Source organism: Cordyceps fumosorosea (assembly GCF_001636725.1).
Source record: "Cordyceps fumosorosea ARSEF 2679 chromosome Unknown scaffold_17, whole genome shotgun sequence".
Taxonomy (NCBI): Eukaryota; Fungi; Ascomycota; class Sordariomycetes; order Hypocreales; family Cordycipitaceae; genus Cordyceps; species Cordyceps fumosorosea.
In genome coordinates this window covers 115,832-131,852 of record NW_017387317.1, presented here as the reverse complement: position 1 = coordinate 131,852, position 16,021 = coordinate 115,832, and the positions used below count along the sequence as shown (strand labels likewise).

Genomic DNA, 16,021 nt, shown 5'->3' with positions numbered 1-16,021 from the left:
CTGCCTCGAGCTTTTTTTTTTTTACGAGTAGAAGGTAAAGGAACTTGCCTCGCCGCCGCTTGCGTTACCCGTTACCTGTTTACCTGTTGAAAGCGGGAAAGCGGGAAAGCTCGAAAAGCCGCCAGGAAAGCTACTAGGTACAACCCAGATCCAAGCTACAACCCAACTCCGCCTCAAAGTCGTCACCACCTCACCTGTTTATCCTCTTCCTCCTACTCCTCCCCTTCCCACCTGCGTTTAGCATCCCACCATCTTCCCGGTAGCCTGGCCGCACGAATCCTCATCAACCACGCCCGTTACCCCCTTGCATTAGCATCGCATTCAAGAATCTGCATCCCAAGCTTTTTTTTTTCTTTTCTTCCCTTTTCCTCGACTCTCTCTGTGTCTGTCCCTCACCGCGCCTGCCTTGGGACCGAGGATAGCACGAGCTAACCTTCCGCCCACCGCCCGCCACTTACGTTCCGACTCGACGCCCAATCACCCACTCCCCTTCGCTCATCCAACGCCAAACGCAGACGTTCGCGATGCCTGCACCCGGCCCTAATGCTCCTCTTCAGGAGCGCCTGCTTGCGCTCGCGCAGACCCTCCAGTGTAAGCTCGCCGTGTTGTGTTGAAGTTTTTGGTGCCTCCTCCCAGCCACCCGCTAACGCCTTCATGACACAGTTGCTTGGTTCGCTGGGTATGTCTAGTTCCTCCTCGAGTCAACGCTTGAATCGAAACAAAAATTGCCGTTCGAGTAGCTCCGTCGCAGCGTTGCACCCTCTTGCGTGATGCCTTCGCCCACTCGTCGTCCACACCGCTAACCGAGCTCCAGCCACGTTACCCTCATCCTCGCCACGATCCGATACAGCTTCTCCTGGCTGCGCATGAACTACTATGGTGGCATGGCCGTCTTTTGCTACCGCACCTCGTTTATCGCCGCCGCCCTCACCTACGGCATCGTCGTCTACAAGACCCAAAAGTCCCGCGCGAAGACTGGCACCCAGCTGCCCGGCGGCGTCGTCGGCCTGCTTGGCGATGAGAACATCCAGTACCTCCGTACGTACCTAGCTTGCACAAAACAACGCGCCATCCCCTATTTACGGGCTAACATGACCAGTGATGGCCCTCGTCTGGCTCATTGCCCCCCAGTATCCTCTGGCGCTCGTCCCCTACTCCGTCTATTCCACCTTCAACGCTGCCACCTACGTCCGCGCCAACCTGCTGCCCGTCATCAGCCCTGCGCCCCCCGCCGCCGACGGTGCCTCGCCCCGTAAGACGTCTAGCCCGCTCGCTGACCGAATCGGCGCCTTTGTCAAGGACTACTACGACTCATCCATGTCCATTGTCTCGGGCCTCGAGATTCTGCTCTGGTTCCGCATCGTCCTATCCGCCATCCTCTTCCAGCGCCGCTCCTGGATCCTCCTTGGCCTCTATACTGCCTTCCTCCGTGCCCGCTACGCCCAGAGTACCCACGTCCAGACCTCGTTTGGCCAGCTCGCTGTCCGCATCGATTCACTCGTGTCTGCCCAGGGTACCCCTCCCGCCGCCCGCCAGGTCTGGGAGAATGTCAAGAACTACACCCGTCAGTTTCGCGACGCCACCGAGCTGAGCCGCTACATTGGCGGTGCCGGCCCCGCCAAGAAGACCTCTTAAGCGGCTGAACGACGCAATGGCAACGGTTCATGTGGTCCGATGGGGCTGCAGTATCGGTGACCATTGCACGATAACACGGCACGGATGCTGGTTACTAGCAGATTTTCGATTCAAGTCGGCGTACCAGCTTCTAAAGTGTCGCCATTATGTCGCTGAAGTGGCAGCTCACGGGAAAGGTACAATGGAAACGGTTTAATGAGCAATCTACGCTGCAGGGCTTCATCGGTGTTTATATGGTTCTCGGTTCTGGTTCTTGGTTCTCGGAGACAATGCAGGTTCTTTTCTGTTTTATGTTAACGGTACACCACATAGAGACGACACAGTCCTTGGTAAGGATGCGACTCGCGGAAGTGCGCGAATGCAAATTGGCCCACTACCAGGGCGGTTTGAGATGACGGCGGTAGATGGTTGATGATGGAGGGAGCAAAAACGTGAATGCGGTGGATACTTTTTGTATTCGTAAATGACTTGTTTTATGAATTTGATTTCTTTGACACTGGTTCCTGGGCCAGCTGCCCGGGCTTCGGATTCCTTGTGATGCTGGAACACTCGCCACAACGAGACCTGTTAAATGCGGTAAACGCAAAAAGCACAGTACGACGGAAAATAGACTTCGAATAAAGGTTGTGCTAATATCAAACCCGTTGAAGATGGCAGCACGCGACCAAGGCACAGGCGCCCAACGATGCTGCATCATAGATGTCGGCCAGGTGGAGTGGCACAAGCAAGCAGGTACTTGGCTGGAGGCCGCCGATCCCTCCAAAATAAAAGTACCTGCTGGGCGTGACGTCGATGACCAAGCCAAGATTCTTCCCTAACTCAAGCAAAACAACGGAAAGAAGTTGCTCTTCGCATTTTTCGAATAGGACACCTGGTCTCGTCAACGCTGCATTTTTACTCTACACAGAAATCTCTATAGAGAGGCATTACTAGCTTCACGCGACGTTTAGCGACAGGTCTATCTGAGCCAACGCGACCAAGCTCGCCTCGTCGCGGGTACAGTGTTACATCTCACCTCGCCTCCCCGCGCCAAGACACTCTTATCAGACCCTTTTCTACACAGGACTGATATCTCAGAGTCCGCCAGGACGCACCGGGCGCGATGGCTTCATTCCTGCGGCAGCTCGTCGCCGGCCCGCGCAAGGGGCACCCCGAGGCAGGCCTGGACCTGTGCTACGTCACCGACCACATCATCGCAACGTACGTCCAACTGTCCTTCCCAGAAACCTCTCTGGGGGTTCCCGGAACTGCCCCTCTCGCTAACCAACCCTGCTTTACCTGCTTAGATCCGGCCCGTCGCACACGTACCCCAAGCGCGCCTACCGCAACCCCCTCGACCAGCTCGTCGCCTTCCTCGACGCCCGGCACGGCGCCGACTGGGCCATCTGGGAGTTCCGCGCCGAGGGCGCCGGCTACCCGGACCACCTCGTCTACGACCGCGTCTGCCACTTTCCCTTCCCGGACCACCACCCGCCGCCGTTTGCCCTGATGCCGCGCATCCTCGCCAGCATGCGGCGCTGGCTTCACGGCGGCGCCCTCGACGAAAACCCCGACGACTCAGTCGCCACGACGTCACAAGACCGCGACCCGAACCGCGTCGTGGTCGTACACTGCAAGGCCGGCAAGGGCCGCAGCGGCACGGCGAGCGTCAGCTATCTCGTCGCCGAGGAGGGGTGGACGGCCGAGGAGGCGCTGGCGCGGTTCACGGAGCGCCGCATGCGGCCGCGCTTCGGTGCCGGCGTGTCCATACCCTCGCAGCTGCGGTGGGTGCGGTACGTGGAGCGCTGGAGCGGCCGGGAGGGCGGCCGGCGCTACGTGGACAGGCCGGTCGAGGTGCTCGAGGTGCACGCGTGGGGATTGCGCGACGGCGTCAAGGTCGAGGTCGAAGGCTTCGCGGACGGCGGGCGCAGGATCCACACGTTTCACACGTTCCGCAGGGAGGAGCGGCACGTCGTCCGGGGCGACGCGCCGACGGACGGCGGCTTCTCGGACATCGTCTGGGAGATGGCGGGCTACCCGACGGGCACCAAGGCGCCGGCAGAGGCCGACTTTGCGGACGCCACGAACAACGACAAGGACGGTGCGACAAGTAGCGGAGCGCCGCCGGAGGAGGATGGCGTCGCGCCGCGCCCGGCTGGCTCCCGCCCGGCCGAGCTCATCATCCCCGAGCAGGAGCAGAATCCTATCTCCTCCGCCTCCCGCTCCTCCACCGCGACGAGTAAAAAGGAGTCGACGGAGGCTGCCGAGCCTGGCGGCATGGCTGTCATCTTCCGCCCCGCGACGCCGATCCGCGTCCCCAACAGCGACGTCAACATCGCCGTCGAGCGGCGCAACCGCACGCACAAGAGCATCGGGCTGACCGTCGTCTCCGCCGTCGCGCACGTCTGGTTCAACGCGTTCTTTGAAGACGGCGACTCTGCCGGCGGGGGCGTCTTCACTATCGACTGGGACGCGATGGACGGGATCAAGGGCACGGGCCGCAAGGGCAGCCGCGCTCTGGACAAGCTGTCGGTCGTCTGGCGCTTCGCGGACGAGGACAAGGGCGCCGAGGCGGTGGCCGGAGATGCCGCTGCCGCTGCCGCTGCCGACGAGGTGACGGAAAGGGACATTGGCGTCAGGGTGCAGAGCCCGGCGAGCGCGGACATTAGCAGGGCGAGCAGCGTGAGGACCGCGGAGATGCCGCCGCGGCTGCCGCTGGCGGCGACGGCGGGGAAGGGAGAGGGCGGCGGTGACGCAAAAGAGGACGCGGAGGCGCTGGAGAGTGTCAAGACGAGCGACCCGTCGGGTGCGGAGCTACAGCCGGGAGAAACAAATGCCATGAGATGAATGACATGAGTCATACAATATATATATATATACATGTACATGAGCATATACCTGCTCGTTACCTTGACAAACAAGAAAAAGCCTCCATCAAGCCAAAAGACTCCCTCCTCCAAATTTTGTCTTCTCCATCGTGCTAGTGATGCCGACCTCGTCCTCCTCTATGATGTCGATCACCGCGGTAGCCCCCGTAGGGCTCACCTCTCCTATCGCCGCGGCCTCTATGCCCACCGCCCCGATAACCACCTCCTCCTCGGCGCCCACCACCGCCTCCATTACCACCACCACCGCCGCCGCCGCCGCCCTCCCTCCCGTCTCGCGGGCCGCGCGGCTCCGGCGGCGGCGGTACGGGCTCCTCGATCTCCATCTCGTACTCCTCGTACTCCTCGTTGAAGAAGACGCCGACGGCGTCGTGCTCCGCCTTGGCGGCCTCTGGGTCGAAGACGAAGCGCATGGTGCCATCCTGGCCGCGCGCCGAGCGTCCGCGCGCCGACAGCGCCAAGTCGCCGAGCGTCAGCGGCATCTTAGTTGTCAAAGTCTCGGAGGGCGCGTCAATCTCGCACTTTTGGCAGTGGTACAGGAAGCGCGGCGCGGCGGAGGCGTCGAGGCCCTGGTTGAGCTGGATCTTGATGTCGATGAAGCGCGCGAGGTCGAAGCGCGCGCCGAGCTTGGTGGCCTTGTGGTTCTGGACGTAGAGGTCGAGGAGGTCGAGCATGGTCTCGACGACGGGTGCGCGGGCGTCGCAGCGCTGCGAGTGTTGCCGTCGCTGAGAGAAGCCTTCGATGCGCTCGAGGAGGAGCGCCTGCTCATCGCCGGTGGTGGTGAGGCGCGCAGTGAGCTCAACAACAGCCATGGCCATGGCAAAGGTGGTGCGCTTGACGGGCACGAGCGTCTTGTACATGTCGATGCACATGGCGTAGGCGGTGGCGTAGAAGGTACGCGCGGTGGCGGAGGCGGTCGTGTCTACGGATGGGCCAAGGATTCGTCGGATCACCTTGACGAGTAGCTTCTGTGGGTAGCGCGTGCGAAAATCGAAGCCAATGGTCTCGAGGATGTGGCGCTCAAGGCCGATGATGATTTTGCCGTTTTGTTCGAGTATCTGCGGGGCGAGGAGATTAGTGGTGCTGTCGTGGGCAGTATTTTGCTCCTTCTCCTGCGGGAGAGAAGAGAGGGACGGGGAGAAGAGGTCGCACCTTGTCATCGGTCGATACAGGCTTGTCCGGGTTCTTGACCGCGTAGGCAGCAGCGAGTATGTCCTTGGACTTTTTGATGGTGTCCTCGACCTTGCAGGCCACAAACAGCGACGCGAGCGCGGCGTCCTGAAAGCTGTACTCGGCGTCACGGTAGTTGAGGCGGAACTTGTGAAAGTATATGCAGGCGGTGTCGAAGGTTCGAACGGGCCTTGAAGAAGAAGCCGACTGGGTTAGTCAACGGCTCCATGGAGCAGCAGAGCAGGGTTGATGAGCAGCCATCTTGAGAGACCAGACGTACAGTTTGAGATGCTCCCGCACATTGTCAATGAGCTGGACGCCCTGCAGGCGGTAGTTGTCCTCGCGCGCAGGGTCGCAGCCGTTGTGACGGAACATGCGCCGGATGCGCGTCTCGGACGAGTACTGGTTAGAGCTGGAGATGAAGCCCGGATGCGGGCCGACTTTGGGCTTCACCGCGGTGCCGTTGGCTGACGCCGTCGGCTTGTTGGCTGGTTGCGTCATGGCTGTGTATTGATCGGCGGGTGTGCGCGGGTAGGTTGTTCAAGCAGCGAGCGAGGCGCTGCGTATTCGAGGGGGCTCGTGATTATTGGGGTATCATGTCGCAAGGGGAATACTTGTTGGATTTGGAACGGAGAATAGGGTCTTTGAACGTTGGTGTTTGCTGGTCGGAGAGATGATAATGGCTGATGTATGTTGTGTACAGAGGCATGTTTGATTAGGCCGCTAGAAAAGAAGGAAAGCAGGAATCCTGAATGTGAGTGGATCTCGGTCGGAAGTGGAGCGTGGGGTCGGTCCCGGTCCGGAGCCTGGACTGCAAGAACGCCTGTCATGCAACTACAACACGTGGACGACTGTGCGAGATGATCTTTTCCATGACATTAACTACGAAATGATGCCGAAATATAGACAAATATGTTCTAGTATTTCCTAGTATAAAATATCATCTCTATCCTGCTTGCCAGAGTCTGCCCAGGCTGGCACCTGCGCGCAGTCAAGGACCAGTTGTAAAGCGACCAAACATATCGGGCTTTTGCGACAATGCGCCATTACATCATGCATGCCACTTCTCGTTTAGCAGCAAGTGGTGGCGTCGGGACCGTTGCCGCCAGCCCAGTCGAAGATGATGAACTTGTTGAACTTGATGTTGTTGTTGGAGTAAGTCTGGCAGCGCCAGCCGAGGCTCTATAAACTTGTCAGCAGCGAACTTCTCTCCCGCTCAATGAATCCAAGCTTGACTTACGGTGCAGCCGTTGCAGACGCGGACACAGCGGTTGGTCGAGGCACGGAAGTTGTACGAGTTCCAGTTGCCCGAGTTCGAGCCCCTGCTTTGGTCAGTCACTGATGATTTGAGCTTGGTGGGTGCAAGAGTCTGTCTTACAGAGAGGTCTATGGGTCAAAAGTGTTAGTAGTCTGGTTCAAAAGTTGATGGCCAAGTTGTTGTACATACCTTGGCGGTGCAAGAACCACCCATGTTGGTCCCGCTGCAGGCCTTCATCTCGACGGCGCTGGCGCAGGCAGCGAGGAAAGCGGTGGCAATGGCAAACTTCATGTTGACTGACGGGAGAATGTTCTATATGAAGAAAAGTAGAAAATTGTATAGATGAGACTGTGAGAAGAGGCTGGTAGTAGAAGGAGTAAAGTGATTGGGGTCCTGTCGACTTCATTCCCTGGGGCTCACCCTGCCTATTTATACCCGTGAGCCAGCTTCTTTTGCCGGCATTGAGCAATCCAACACATCGTATTCAACACGATCGACTCGAGTCTCTATTCAGAGCTGAAAACTGGCCCCTCTTGAGCTGGCAATGGTGCGGCCCTGGGCGCGCATCATGCCCTCACCTCGACTGATGCTACGATGCAGCCAAGACGAGAGTCAGCACTTGGCAGGGCAGGAAGTCGGTACGTTGAAAAGTCTTGATTGGTTCTCCTCTCTTACCCAGTTCGAGTGTAACTGCCGCAGCCCCGATTCGGCTTGCGGGCAGCCTTTCCCCCGACCTCCCTCGGCTCGGTCGCGAAGCCGGAGTGGCCCCGCGAATGTACGGGCAAGGCAGTCCCTACTAAACATAACCCGATAGAATAAGATAGATACTCGACTGCAATCTTATCGGTGCTACGATATTCATTGATCAATTCGATTCCTGGAACTTTGCAGTACTTGCCTCCGCGTCGGACTGTCGCTGGCTGCGATCCGACGATCACCGCCCGCCTCGTCGCGCTGTTTGCCCATTCTCGCCATGCATGAAGCTGCCGGGATCATCATAGCGGTTGCTTGGCACAGAACTCGACTTCCAATCAACCCAAGTTGAAAACGGGGGAGCTGAAAGAAGCACCAGTTCAGTCCACCCTCGCTGCAACCTCGAGAAATAGGCATAAAACTGTACTCTAAAAAAACAACACGGTCTCTCTCTACCTTCTCAAAGAGGCATCGTGGCGGTGCATCAGAGACATGTTCTCTTCTTGCCCTTCAGCCTCACTTTGGCTATTTCCTGTCGCCAAGTAATGGGGGCGCACTGGGTTTGGGTAAGGTGATGGCAGGCTGGCTTTCAGCCCAGTCTTGGCATGAGGAGAGGGCAAATTGAGATCCCCGCATGGGCTTTGGAGGCGCATCACGCCCACGATGGGCCCGATTTAATAGGCTTGATGAAGAGATGTAAGATTTCCCATTGATTTAGGCCGGTCATTGCGGTCTAGACCGACCACGCGCCGCAAAGTTGGCCGCCGAAGTCCCTGTCGTATCTCCTACAGGGTACCGTGGGCAAATGGGGTCAACGTGCGTTTTGAAGCGTCGCTCGCGAAGTTGTATTGTCTGTTTTACATTGACTAGGAAAGGCGGAGGTATTCCGTCAAGCTAGAATAGGAAGGCAAGTAACAGATGGGGTTTCAAGATCTGTATGCTTCCCACATACCATGGTCTAGGGTTAGGGCGCGTGGACGACTAGCTGTCTTAGCATGATGCTATACACAAAGTATAGAGAACAAGGTTCGGGTTTGATCAAGTAACTGGTCATACAATACAGACACGTATGTATCTAACCAACTGGTCTCCCTGCCACCTGGCAGTCTAGTTTAAGTCACCTACTCATAAGAATGCGGGCGGCAACCAACATGCATGTACCTCTCTGGCACCTATTTAGACTTTGGGAACCAAACCAACAACTTGAGTAGACTTTTATTGCATCATAATATTGCTGTGGCCACGTATTCTTTAGAAGATCTAAACGTCAAAGCCTTGTATATAAAGCCTTCTTCGTTCCACTAAGGTATACTGAGATCTTTTCCTTCTTCAGTGCTTCCGCACTCGCAAGTGCCACTCCTTACTCTTCTCCTTTGTCTTTTCTAATTAACCTCTCTCACTTTATTATTCTCTCGTCTAATGACGCCTTCCTTTACCTGCACATGTCAAAGCGCTACTTTTCGGTCGCTCTGACCTACATATCGGAATGCAGACATTCGCTTCACCACAGATGGCACACGCATAACATGTTTCCATGATGCATGCAGCCACATCTTTCCTGATATCCCGGACACATACAAAGGAAAGGAAGAAAGATACACACGAACACCACAGTCTACGCTCCTCTGGCATAGCCAAAGCCATCAAAGCATGGCACCCTCTCGATTGCGAACTACGAAGGAAGCACATACAACATCTACCAACATCTACCAACAAACAAAACCAATGAACACTATTTAGTTGCCAAGATTTTCGAATCTAGTCAACCAAAAACGCTCAGATTATATGAGGAGTATTCTTTATACTAGCCGACCACAATCTCGAATATTTAAAAATATTTCAATAACTTAACAACTTAACAACGACAAAACTTCCTGGCTTTGGCATGACGGGGCATGTCCGAGCCTGACGAAAGGAGGCGCTGTCCAAATACCCGTTCGATATTTCAAGTCGGCTACGAACACGAACTGCTTCACATTATTTAATTCGAACAACAAACAAAACCTGTTTCTTCTTCTTCTTCACAGGTCACCAGGGCTTCAGGGGCCACGGGGGGTCTCTGTGAGCACGAGGGTCTATTCGCTTGGAGGGGTTACGGCTGACGATGGGGATTCCTGTGCGTCTTCTTTTGTTGCAAAGAGGATCCGGGGTGGCTGGGCTGTCACATCAAAGGGGGCAGCTTGTCGCCGTATGAAAAAAAGTCGAAAATTTTACTAGAGAGAAAAAAAACGCTGGGAAAAACAAAAACTAAAAAAAAAAGATGGTAGAGCAGATTTACTGTAGAATATATGTTTTGCCATCGGTCCGCTTTTGCCAACAGCCAACCGTGATATTACTGAAAACAGCGGACTGTAAATGGACAAAGCAAAGAGTGCTTTAACAAGTAACAAAAGTCATCTTGACCCTCTTCATACATTCCACAGCTCTTCTTGGGAAGCTCGGCCCTGATAGCCTCTTTCAATAACCGAGCAGCCCTAAGTACATTAGACTCGGCGGCATTGTAGGGTGCCTACTGATGCACGGTGTCTACTGTATGTAACATTATGGCGGCCGCCACAATGCGCTCCATACATATCCTGAATATCAATATGTGATTGAAGGCTTAAACAGCGAGGCAATGGAGCACGATGGCGGATTTCCATCATCTACTACGTATGCTGTTTCCGGTAGACGCAAAATCGACTCTTCAGGTGGTGTGCTCTCACGCACAGTCTTGTACGCTCGAAAGGAAGCACAACGTTCATAACGTCGCCCTGATGATGAGTAAATCTCAGCATTTGATAACTGGTAGAGAAGTGAAGAGTTGATTAGCTAGCACGCTAGTATAAATTACAGCTGAAATACCCATTGCCAAGATGCCATCTATTACCGCTTGCCTACAGGCAAACATTTTTCTTCCAAACACTTATGCCACAGATTCCATGACACTTCATCAAATCAACGTCTCTACATAAGGCTTGCAAAACCAGCCCGCTGGGCCTTCTTGACAAGCGTCTTGACTTCTTGCGAACGAGCGCGGGTCGTAACCATGAGCGCGTCGGGAACGTCGACGATGACCAGATCGTCAACACCCAAGCAAGCAACAAGACGGCCCGAGCCGGGCACGATGATGCCACCAAAGGTCTGCTCGGACACGACGAGCTCGTGGTCGCCGAGAACGCGGGGGGCGTTGGCTTCGGCGGGAAGCATCTCGGAGAGGGAGGAAAAGTCACCAACGTCGTCCCAACCGAACGTGGCGGGGATGACAGCGACCTTGCCCTCGGCGGCCGCGGGCTCGGCAATGGCATTGTCAATGGCGATCGTCTCCAGAGAAGGCCAGACCTCGGCGAGGACGGCGGCGCGCTCAGCCTCGTTGTCCCAGACCTTGGCAATCTTGACAAGGCCGGCGTGGAGAGCAGGGCAGTGCTCCAGGACCAGCTCCATCAGGGTGGCGGCGCGGGTGACGAACATACCGGCGTTCCAGCGGTACTCACCGGAAGCGAGGTACTTGCCGGCGGTGCGGGCATCGGGCTTCTCCTTGAAGGAGCCGACGAGACGGGCGCTGGGGGCGCTGGGATCGTTGAGGGTCTTTCCGAGCTGCACGTAACCGAAGCCGGTGGCGGGGTGAGACGGCGCGATACCAATAGTAACGAGGTAGCCCGCCTTGGCGACGTTGGCAGCTTCGCGCACGGCGCCGAGGAAGGCGTCCTCACCGGAGATCATGTGATCGGCGGCGAAGGAGCCGATGATGGCATCGGGGTCACGCTCGGCGAGGATGGCAGCGGCGAGACCGATGGCGGCCATGGAGTCCTTGGGGCCGGGCTCGGTGAACAGGTTGTTGTTCTCGAGCTGGGGGAGCTGGCCCTTGATGGCCTCGGCATGGGCAGGGCCGGCGACGACGGTCATGCGAGAGGAGCCGGTCAGGGGGACCAGGCGGTTCCAGGTGGCCTGCAGCATGGAGCGGCCGGAGAGGGATACGTCGAGCAGGAACTTGGGGTGGTTCTTGCGGGACAGAGGCCACAGGCGGGTGCCGGCACCACCAGCGGGGATGACAACGTAAAAGCCGGGAATCTCATAGTGAGGGGAGGCGGTGGTGAAGAGAGGCTGGTCGCCGGGAGGGCTGAAGGTGAGAGTAGAGGCCACGCGGGGCAGGGAGGTGGCGGAGAGGAAAGGCGATGAGGTCTCCAGGCCGGGGGAGGGGGCGGAGAGGCTGAGGTTGCGGTTGTCGTACTTGGACTATGCCATGCCAGTCAGTATAAACTATACGAGGCATTCAATTTTGAAATGCTCAATGAAAAAGACTGCTTCTCGTGAGATGCATGCTACACTCAGCGAGTGAAGTGTAGCGCCATTGGAATTGACAAGTGGAGCACCAATATCGAGAAAGGAGTCGCATCACATTACCTACCACATTGTCCTGGAGGAGTCGCTCCATGTTTGCATTCTGGGTGCGCAGAGCAGAGCACTCGATGCGAAGCTCGGAGAGCTCGGAATTCTATACCATTGTTAGTTTATCTTGACCTCGGGCGGGCTGAGCGCGCGCGCATAGGGCTGGCGAGACGGAGCTGCGGCGGCGATGAGAGCCTCCTCCCTCCGGCAAAAACAAAGTACACGGGGTGCAACCCACCTGCTTCTCAAGAGCACCCATAACTAGGCTCAGCTGGGCGGCAATGGCGGCGAGGGCCGACTCGGAGACGGACGACGCCATGATTAAAGTGTGTACAAAAAGTCTCGAGGTAAAAAAGAAAGACGAGATCGAAGCGAGAGACGAAGAAGCGAACAAGGCTGGTAAGAAGGATTGTCGTCAGGAGAAGGAATGAGAGGAGGCAAAGTCGAGATTGGCGCAGGTTATTAGTTAGGGAGCCAAGTCCTGCAAAGGTGTCCACTCGAACGTCGTATTGGTACCTGTGTCCAGGAGGCGGCCTGCAGGGAAATTTGCCCACCCTCTTGTTATTAGACTTTATGAGGGGACGAGCCTTTTTTCGTGAAGGGACGTATTTGGGACAGCGCTAGCAGGGTCTGAGCAGGCGTGGGCAGGGCGGCCAGGTTGGTTAGCTGGCGAGTTGGAGACAGAGGATGGGGCAGCCGGAGATGGGGCGAAGATTGCCTGACTTTTGTGTTCTCCTTTGAGCCAGGGGCGGCGCGCCAGTAGGGAGGAGCTCGGTCACGGGTCAATTCACTCCAACACGTCGCATACACATGTAGTTTACAGAGGACTCGAAAGTGAGGGCATCTCGAAAAGGCCAGATTCGGTTTCACCATACGTCTCACGTGATTGCGCCTGTTTGCAACTCTCTGTTCTACCCAAGTTTTCTGCCAGCTGGCGAGCTTTTTGCAAACGGACGCTGCCAGCTGACGAGCCGTTCTGGCGCACGCACCTTGCATGAAGGCTGCCCCACCGTAGTTCGACTGATCCCAACTTGTTTTGCTCTTGTTTACATACATCCCACTCCGTTACTCCAGCCAACTATTGAAACCATTATCCAAAAAAGTAACTGCTTCATCGCATTTTTTTTCAATCCACCTAGCGCCCATTGTACCGCTTCACATGATACCATCATCTTCATAATGAGACGCACCACGCCTCAGTCCGGGGAGCGTCCTTCCAGCCGCCAGGCAACAGCGGCGACAGCATCTTCACGAATGCGCGCAAGCACCTCGGCATTACCTCGCGCACCGCAATTTACGAGGGTGAGTCTGAACATTCGAAATCGCGCGGAGACAGCTAACCCGCCAATTTGTAGATTGCGTCGTTCCGCGCAAGCACACAGGCGACCGGTAACACTCTAGCTGGTGTCAACTCAAATCGACGACCTTCGTCCCAGCGCAGCCCCAGCCAGGCCGAATCAACACGGCCGAGTTCTCGTGATAGCATCAAAGAGAACCTCGCCCCGCCAGATGCCGACGAATATGAAAAATATAGACGAGAGATTGAGTCTCTCAAGGCCGAGATTGGCACGCTGCAGTACCGCATGCAAACAGCCGACTCGGAAAAGGAAATCGCCCTTTCACAACAGAACAACAAGGTTGAGCAGGCGAGAAGGCGAGAGCAAGATGAATCGCAGAAACGCCAGATTGCAGAAGCTGCACAAAGTCGGCTGGAGGCACAGCTTGAGGAAATGCGTTCCGAGCTCGACGGCTTGAAGGACGGAAGCGAACAGTCAACCAAGGACATGGAGCGCAAGTACCGCGCTGCCCAGAACGAAGCCAGTCTTGCCCAAGAGGAGCTGCAAGACATGATGATCGCCAGGGATGATGCGGAGCGAATCAGCAAAAAGAAGCTCACTGACCTCGAAACACAATTGTCGGCACTTCAACGAGCGACCAAGGACTACGACCACGACAGCCACGCACGCGACGAGATCATTCAACAGACCCAAGCCCAGGTGGCTGAGCGTGATTCGCAGATCGCAAATCTCGAAGCTGACGTGCTGCGTCTCAAAGCGCAGGCCGGTGACGCCGACACCATGCTGGCCATCAAACGGGAGCTGTCTGAGCAGGTGCAACATATTCGAGCCCTGGAAAGCACCAACCGTGACCAGCTGTCCGAGCTCAAGCACCTACGGTCTGTCAATAAGGCAGTTGAGGTCGTAGAGGAAGAAAAGAGGACCCTACAACGCAGAGTGGAGGCTGCGGAACTTCTCGAGGCTGAATTGGCTGAAGCTAGGCTACAAAGACAGCGCCTTGAAGATGAAAGACGCTCATGGGCATCATACTTGGAAAGCTCGACTGGCTTCGAAGGTGTCAAGTTTGACTCCCCAGAAGCCATGGCGCGAGCATTAGCAGAGGAGCGCTATACTACGGCAAACTATGTCGATCAGGTTGGCGCTCTGCGTGGCGAAATCAATGCCTTGCAAAACACCATCCAGTCAAACGAGCAGGAAAGAAAAGGGCTGCAAGAAGAGCTGGCAAATGCGAAAGCGTCGGTCACTGCCTCCTCGGCAGACAAGACACGCATGCGTCTCGAGCGGCAGAAGGCTCTCGCGCTCAAGGAGGTCGAATACTTGCGCGCTCAGCTGAAAGCCTTTGATACAGAAGATCAGACCATGCAACCAGAGCAGTTTGACGAGGTCCGCGTTAGCCGCGTCCAGGAACTCGAAGCTCTAGTAGACAACTATAAGTCTGAGCTGGAAACTGTGCATGCTCAGCTTTCCTCCACCGAGCCGGCTCCTGTCACACCAACAACGCCACAGCCGCTGGCGGGATCCAAGCGCTCCCACGCTAGCAATGACAACAGCGAGCAGCTCGGACAGCTGACGCGCAAGAACCGCAGCCTGCAGGAAGAGCTCGCTAGCTTGCAGACCAAGCTAGCCATGCAAGAAAAAGAGCTCAGTGTCAGCCGCGAGCAGCTCACAGTAGCTAAATCGCGGGGCCAGACGCGCGTGCTCTCGCTCCGCTCCAACCCGACAGCGGACCACGAGGCTATCAAGCGCGCGACGCTCGAGGCGCTGCGGAAGGAAAACAAGGACCTCCTCGCGACGCTCAAGTCTAAGCATGGCAAGGCTACGACAGTGGCCTACATTCCAACGTCCGTACTCGGTGCCATGGAGCGTGAAATCGCCGCCGCCAAGGCCGAGACGGCGTCGGCGCAGAAGTCCGCGCGCCGCCTGAAGGAAGTCTGGGGCAGCAAGTCGCACGAATTCAAAGAGGCCATTTTCTCGACACTGGGATGGACGGTGACCTTCATCCCTAACGGCAAGATGCGCGTTGAAAGCACCTTTTACCCGTCCAAGACCGACGAGCACGAGAACTCGATCGTCTTTGACGGCGAGCGCGGCACCATGAAAGTCGGAGGCGGACCCAAGAGCCAGTTTGCACAGCGCATCGCTGACCAGATCGGCTTCTGGGTCCGCGAAAAGGGGTGCATCCCTGGGTTCCTGGCTGCGCTGACGCTGGAGTTTTACGAGGAGCATAACAGCAACAAAGAGCAGCAGCAGCAGTAGGGGCTCGTTGGGCGCAGGCTGTGTATATACCGGATGAGTTGGACATTTATTAGGCTACTTTTATTGTATATCTTCACTGGGAAAACTACTGAAAGGAGGGCGATTGTCTTGCATTTTTGGGGGCGTTGAACAGAAAGGACCTAAACTAACCATCAGACCATGTCAAATATCACCGAGGCGAAAGATTACCATCTATGAGAAATAGAATAAGCAGAAATGATAATTTCTACACAAGTGTATTGATCTAAGAACTATTCGATACAACAACATGGCTACATGATACAAATTAAAATGAAAAACGATAGGGGGCTAGGGGTAGTGCTGATGTTGGGGGGTAGGGAGTAATGTGTAAAAGACGGACGCTCAGGAGGTGACAAACGGAGAGTGGTGGCCCTTGCTGGAAAAGCACGGGAGGGAGTGATACTATCAAACTGTAAACAGAAAAAGAAGCGAGAAAATGACAGAGAGAGCGAGAGAAC

General features: G+C 56.1%; 6 protein-coding genes across 6 annotated transcripts; 3 read left to right on the top strand and 3 right to left on the bottom strand.

Moving 5' to 3' along the window:
• Positions 1–524: 524 nt before the first annotated feature.
• ISF_06485 (putative protein family UPF0121) lies at positions 525–1,635 on the top strand (the record flags this gene model as incomplete). The annotated part of the gene is made up of 4 exons (XM_018850089.1): positions 525–591; positions 664–679; positions 815–1,038; positions 1,100–1,635. The coding sequence occupies 4 exons, from the start codon at positions 525–527 to the stop codon at positions 1,633–1,635; spliced, it is 843 nt and encodes a 280-aa protein (XP_018702577.1).
• A 1,102-nt stretch (positions 1,636–2,737) lies between these two features.
• On the top strand, positions 2,738–4,461 carry ISF_06484 (phosphatidylinositol-3,4,5-trisphosphate 3-phosphatase PTEN; the record flags this gene model as incomplete). The annotated part of the gene is made up of 2 exons (XM_018850088.1): positions 2,738–2,835; positions 2,922–4,461. The coding sequence occupies 2 exons, from the start codon at positions 2,738–2,740 to the stop codon at positions 4,459–4,461; spliced, it is 1,638 nt and encodes a 545-aa protein (XP_018702576.1).
• An 87-nt stretch (positions 4,462–4,548) lies between these two features.
• ISF_06483 (cyclin) lies at positions 4,549–6,170 on the bottom strand (the record flags this gene model as incomplete). The annotated part of the gene is made up of 4 exons (XM_018850087.1): positions 4,549–4,679; positions 4,738–5,611; positions 5,652–5,859; positions 5,950–6,170. 4 exons carry the CDS (start codon positions 6,168–6,170, stop codon positions 4,549–4,551), a joined length of 1,434 nt encoding a protein of 477 aa, XP_018702575.1.
• A 570-nt stretch (positions 6,171–6,740) lies between these two features.
• ISF_06482 (hypothetical protein) lies at positions 6,741–7,218 on the bottom strand (the record flags this gene model as incomplete). The annotated part of the gene is made up of 4 exons (XM_018850086.1): positions 6,741–6,851; positions 6,910–6,991; positions 7,048–7,055; positions 7,117–7,218. The coding sequence occupies 4 exons, from the start codon at positions 7,216–7,218 to the stop codon at positions 6,741–6,743; spliced, it is 303 nt and encodes a 100-aa protein (XP_018702574.1).
• A 3,348-nt stretch (positions 7,219–10,566) lies between these two features.
• ISF_06481 (Mannose-1-phosphate guanylyltransferase (GDP)) lies at positions 10,567–12,307 on the bottom strand (the record flags this gene model as incomplete). The annotated part of the gene is made up of 3 exons (XM_018850085.1): positions 10,567–11,835; positions 12,008–12,094; positions 12,227–12,307. The coding sequence occupies 3 exons, from the start codon at positions 12,305–12,307 to the stop codon at positions 10,567–10,569; spliced, it is 1,437 nt and encodes a 478-aa protein (XP_018702573.1).
• An 860-nt stretch (positions 12,308–13,167) lies between these two features.
• ISF_06480 (M protein repeat protein) lies at positions 13,168–15,542 on the top strand (the record flags this gene model as incomplete). The annotated part of the gene is made up of 2 exons (XM_018850084.1): positions 13,168–13,290; positions 13,344–15,542. The coding sequence occupies 2 exons, from the start codon at positions 13,168–13,170 to the stop codon at positions 15,540–15,542; spliced, it is 2,322 nt and encodes a 773-aa protein (XP_018702572.1).
• Between the last annotated feature and the right edge of the window lie 479 nt (positions 15,543–16,021).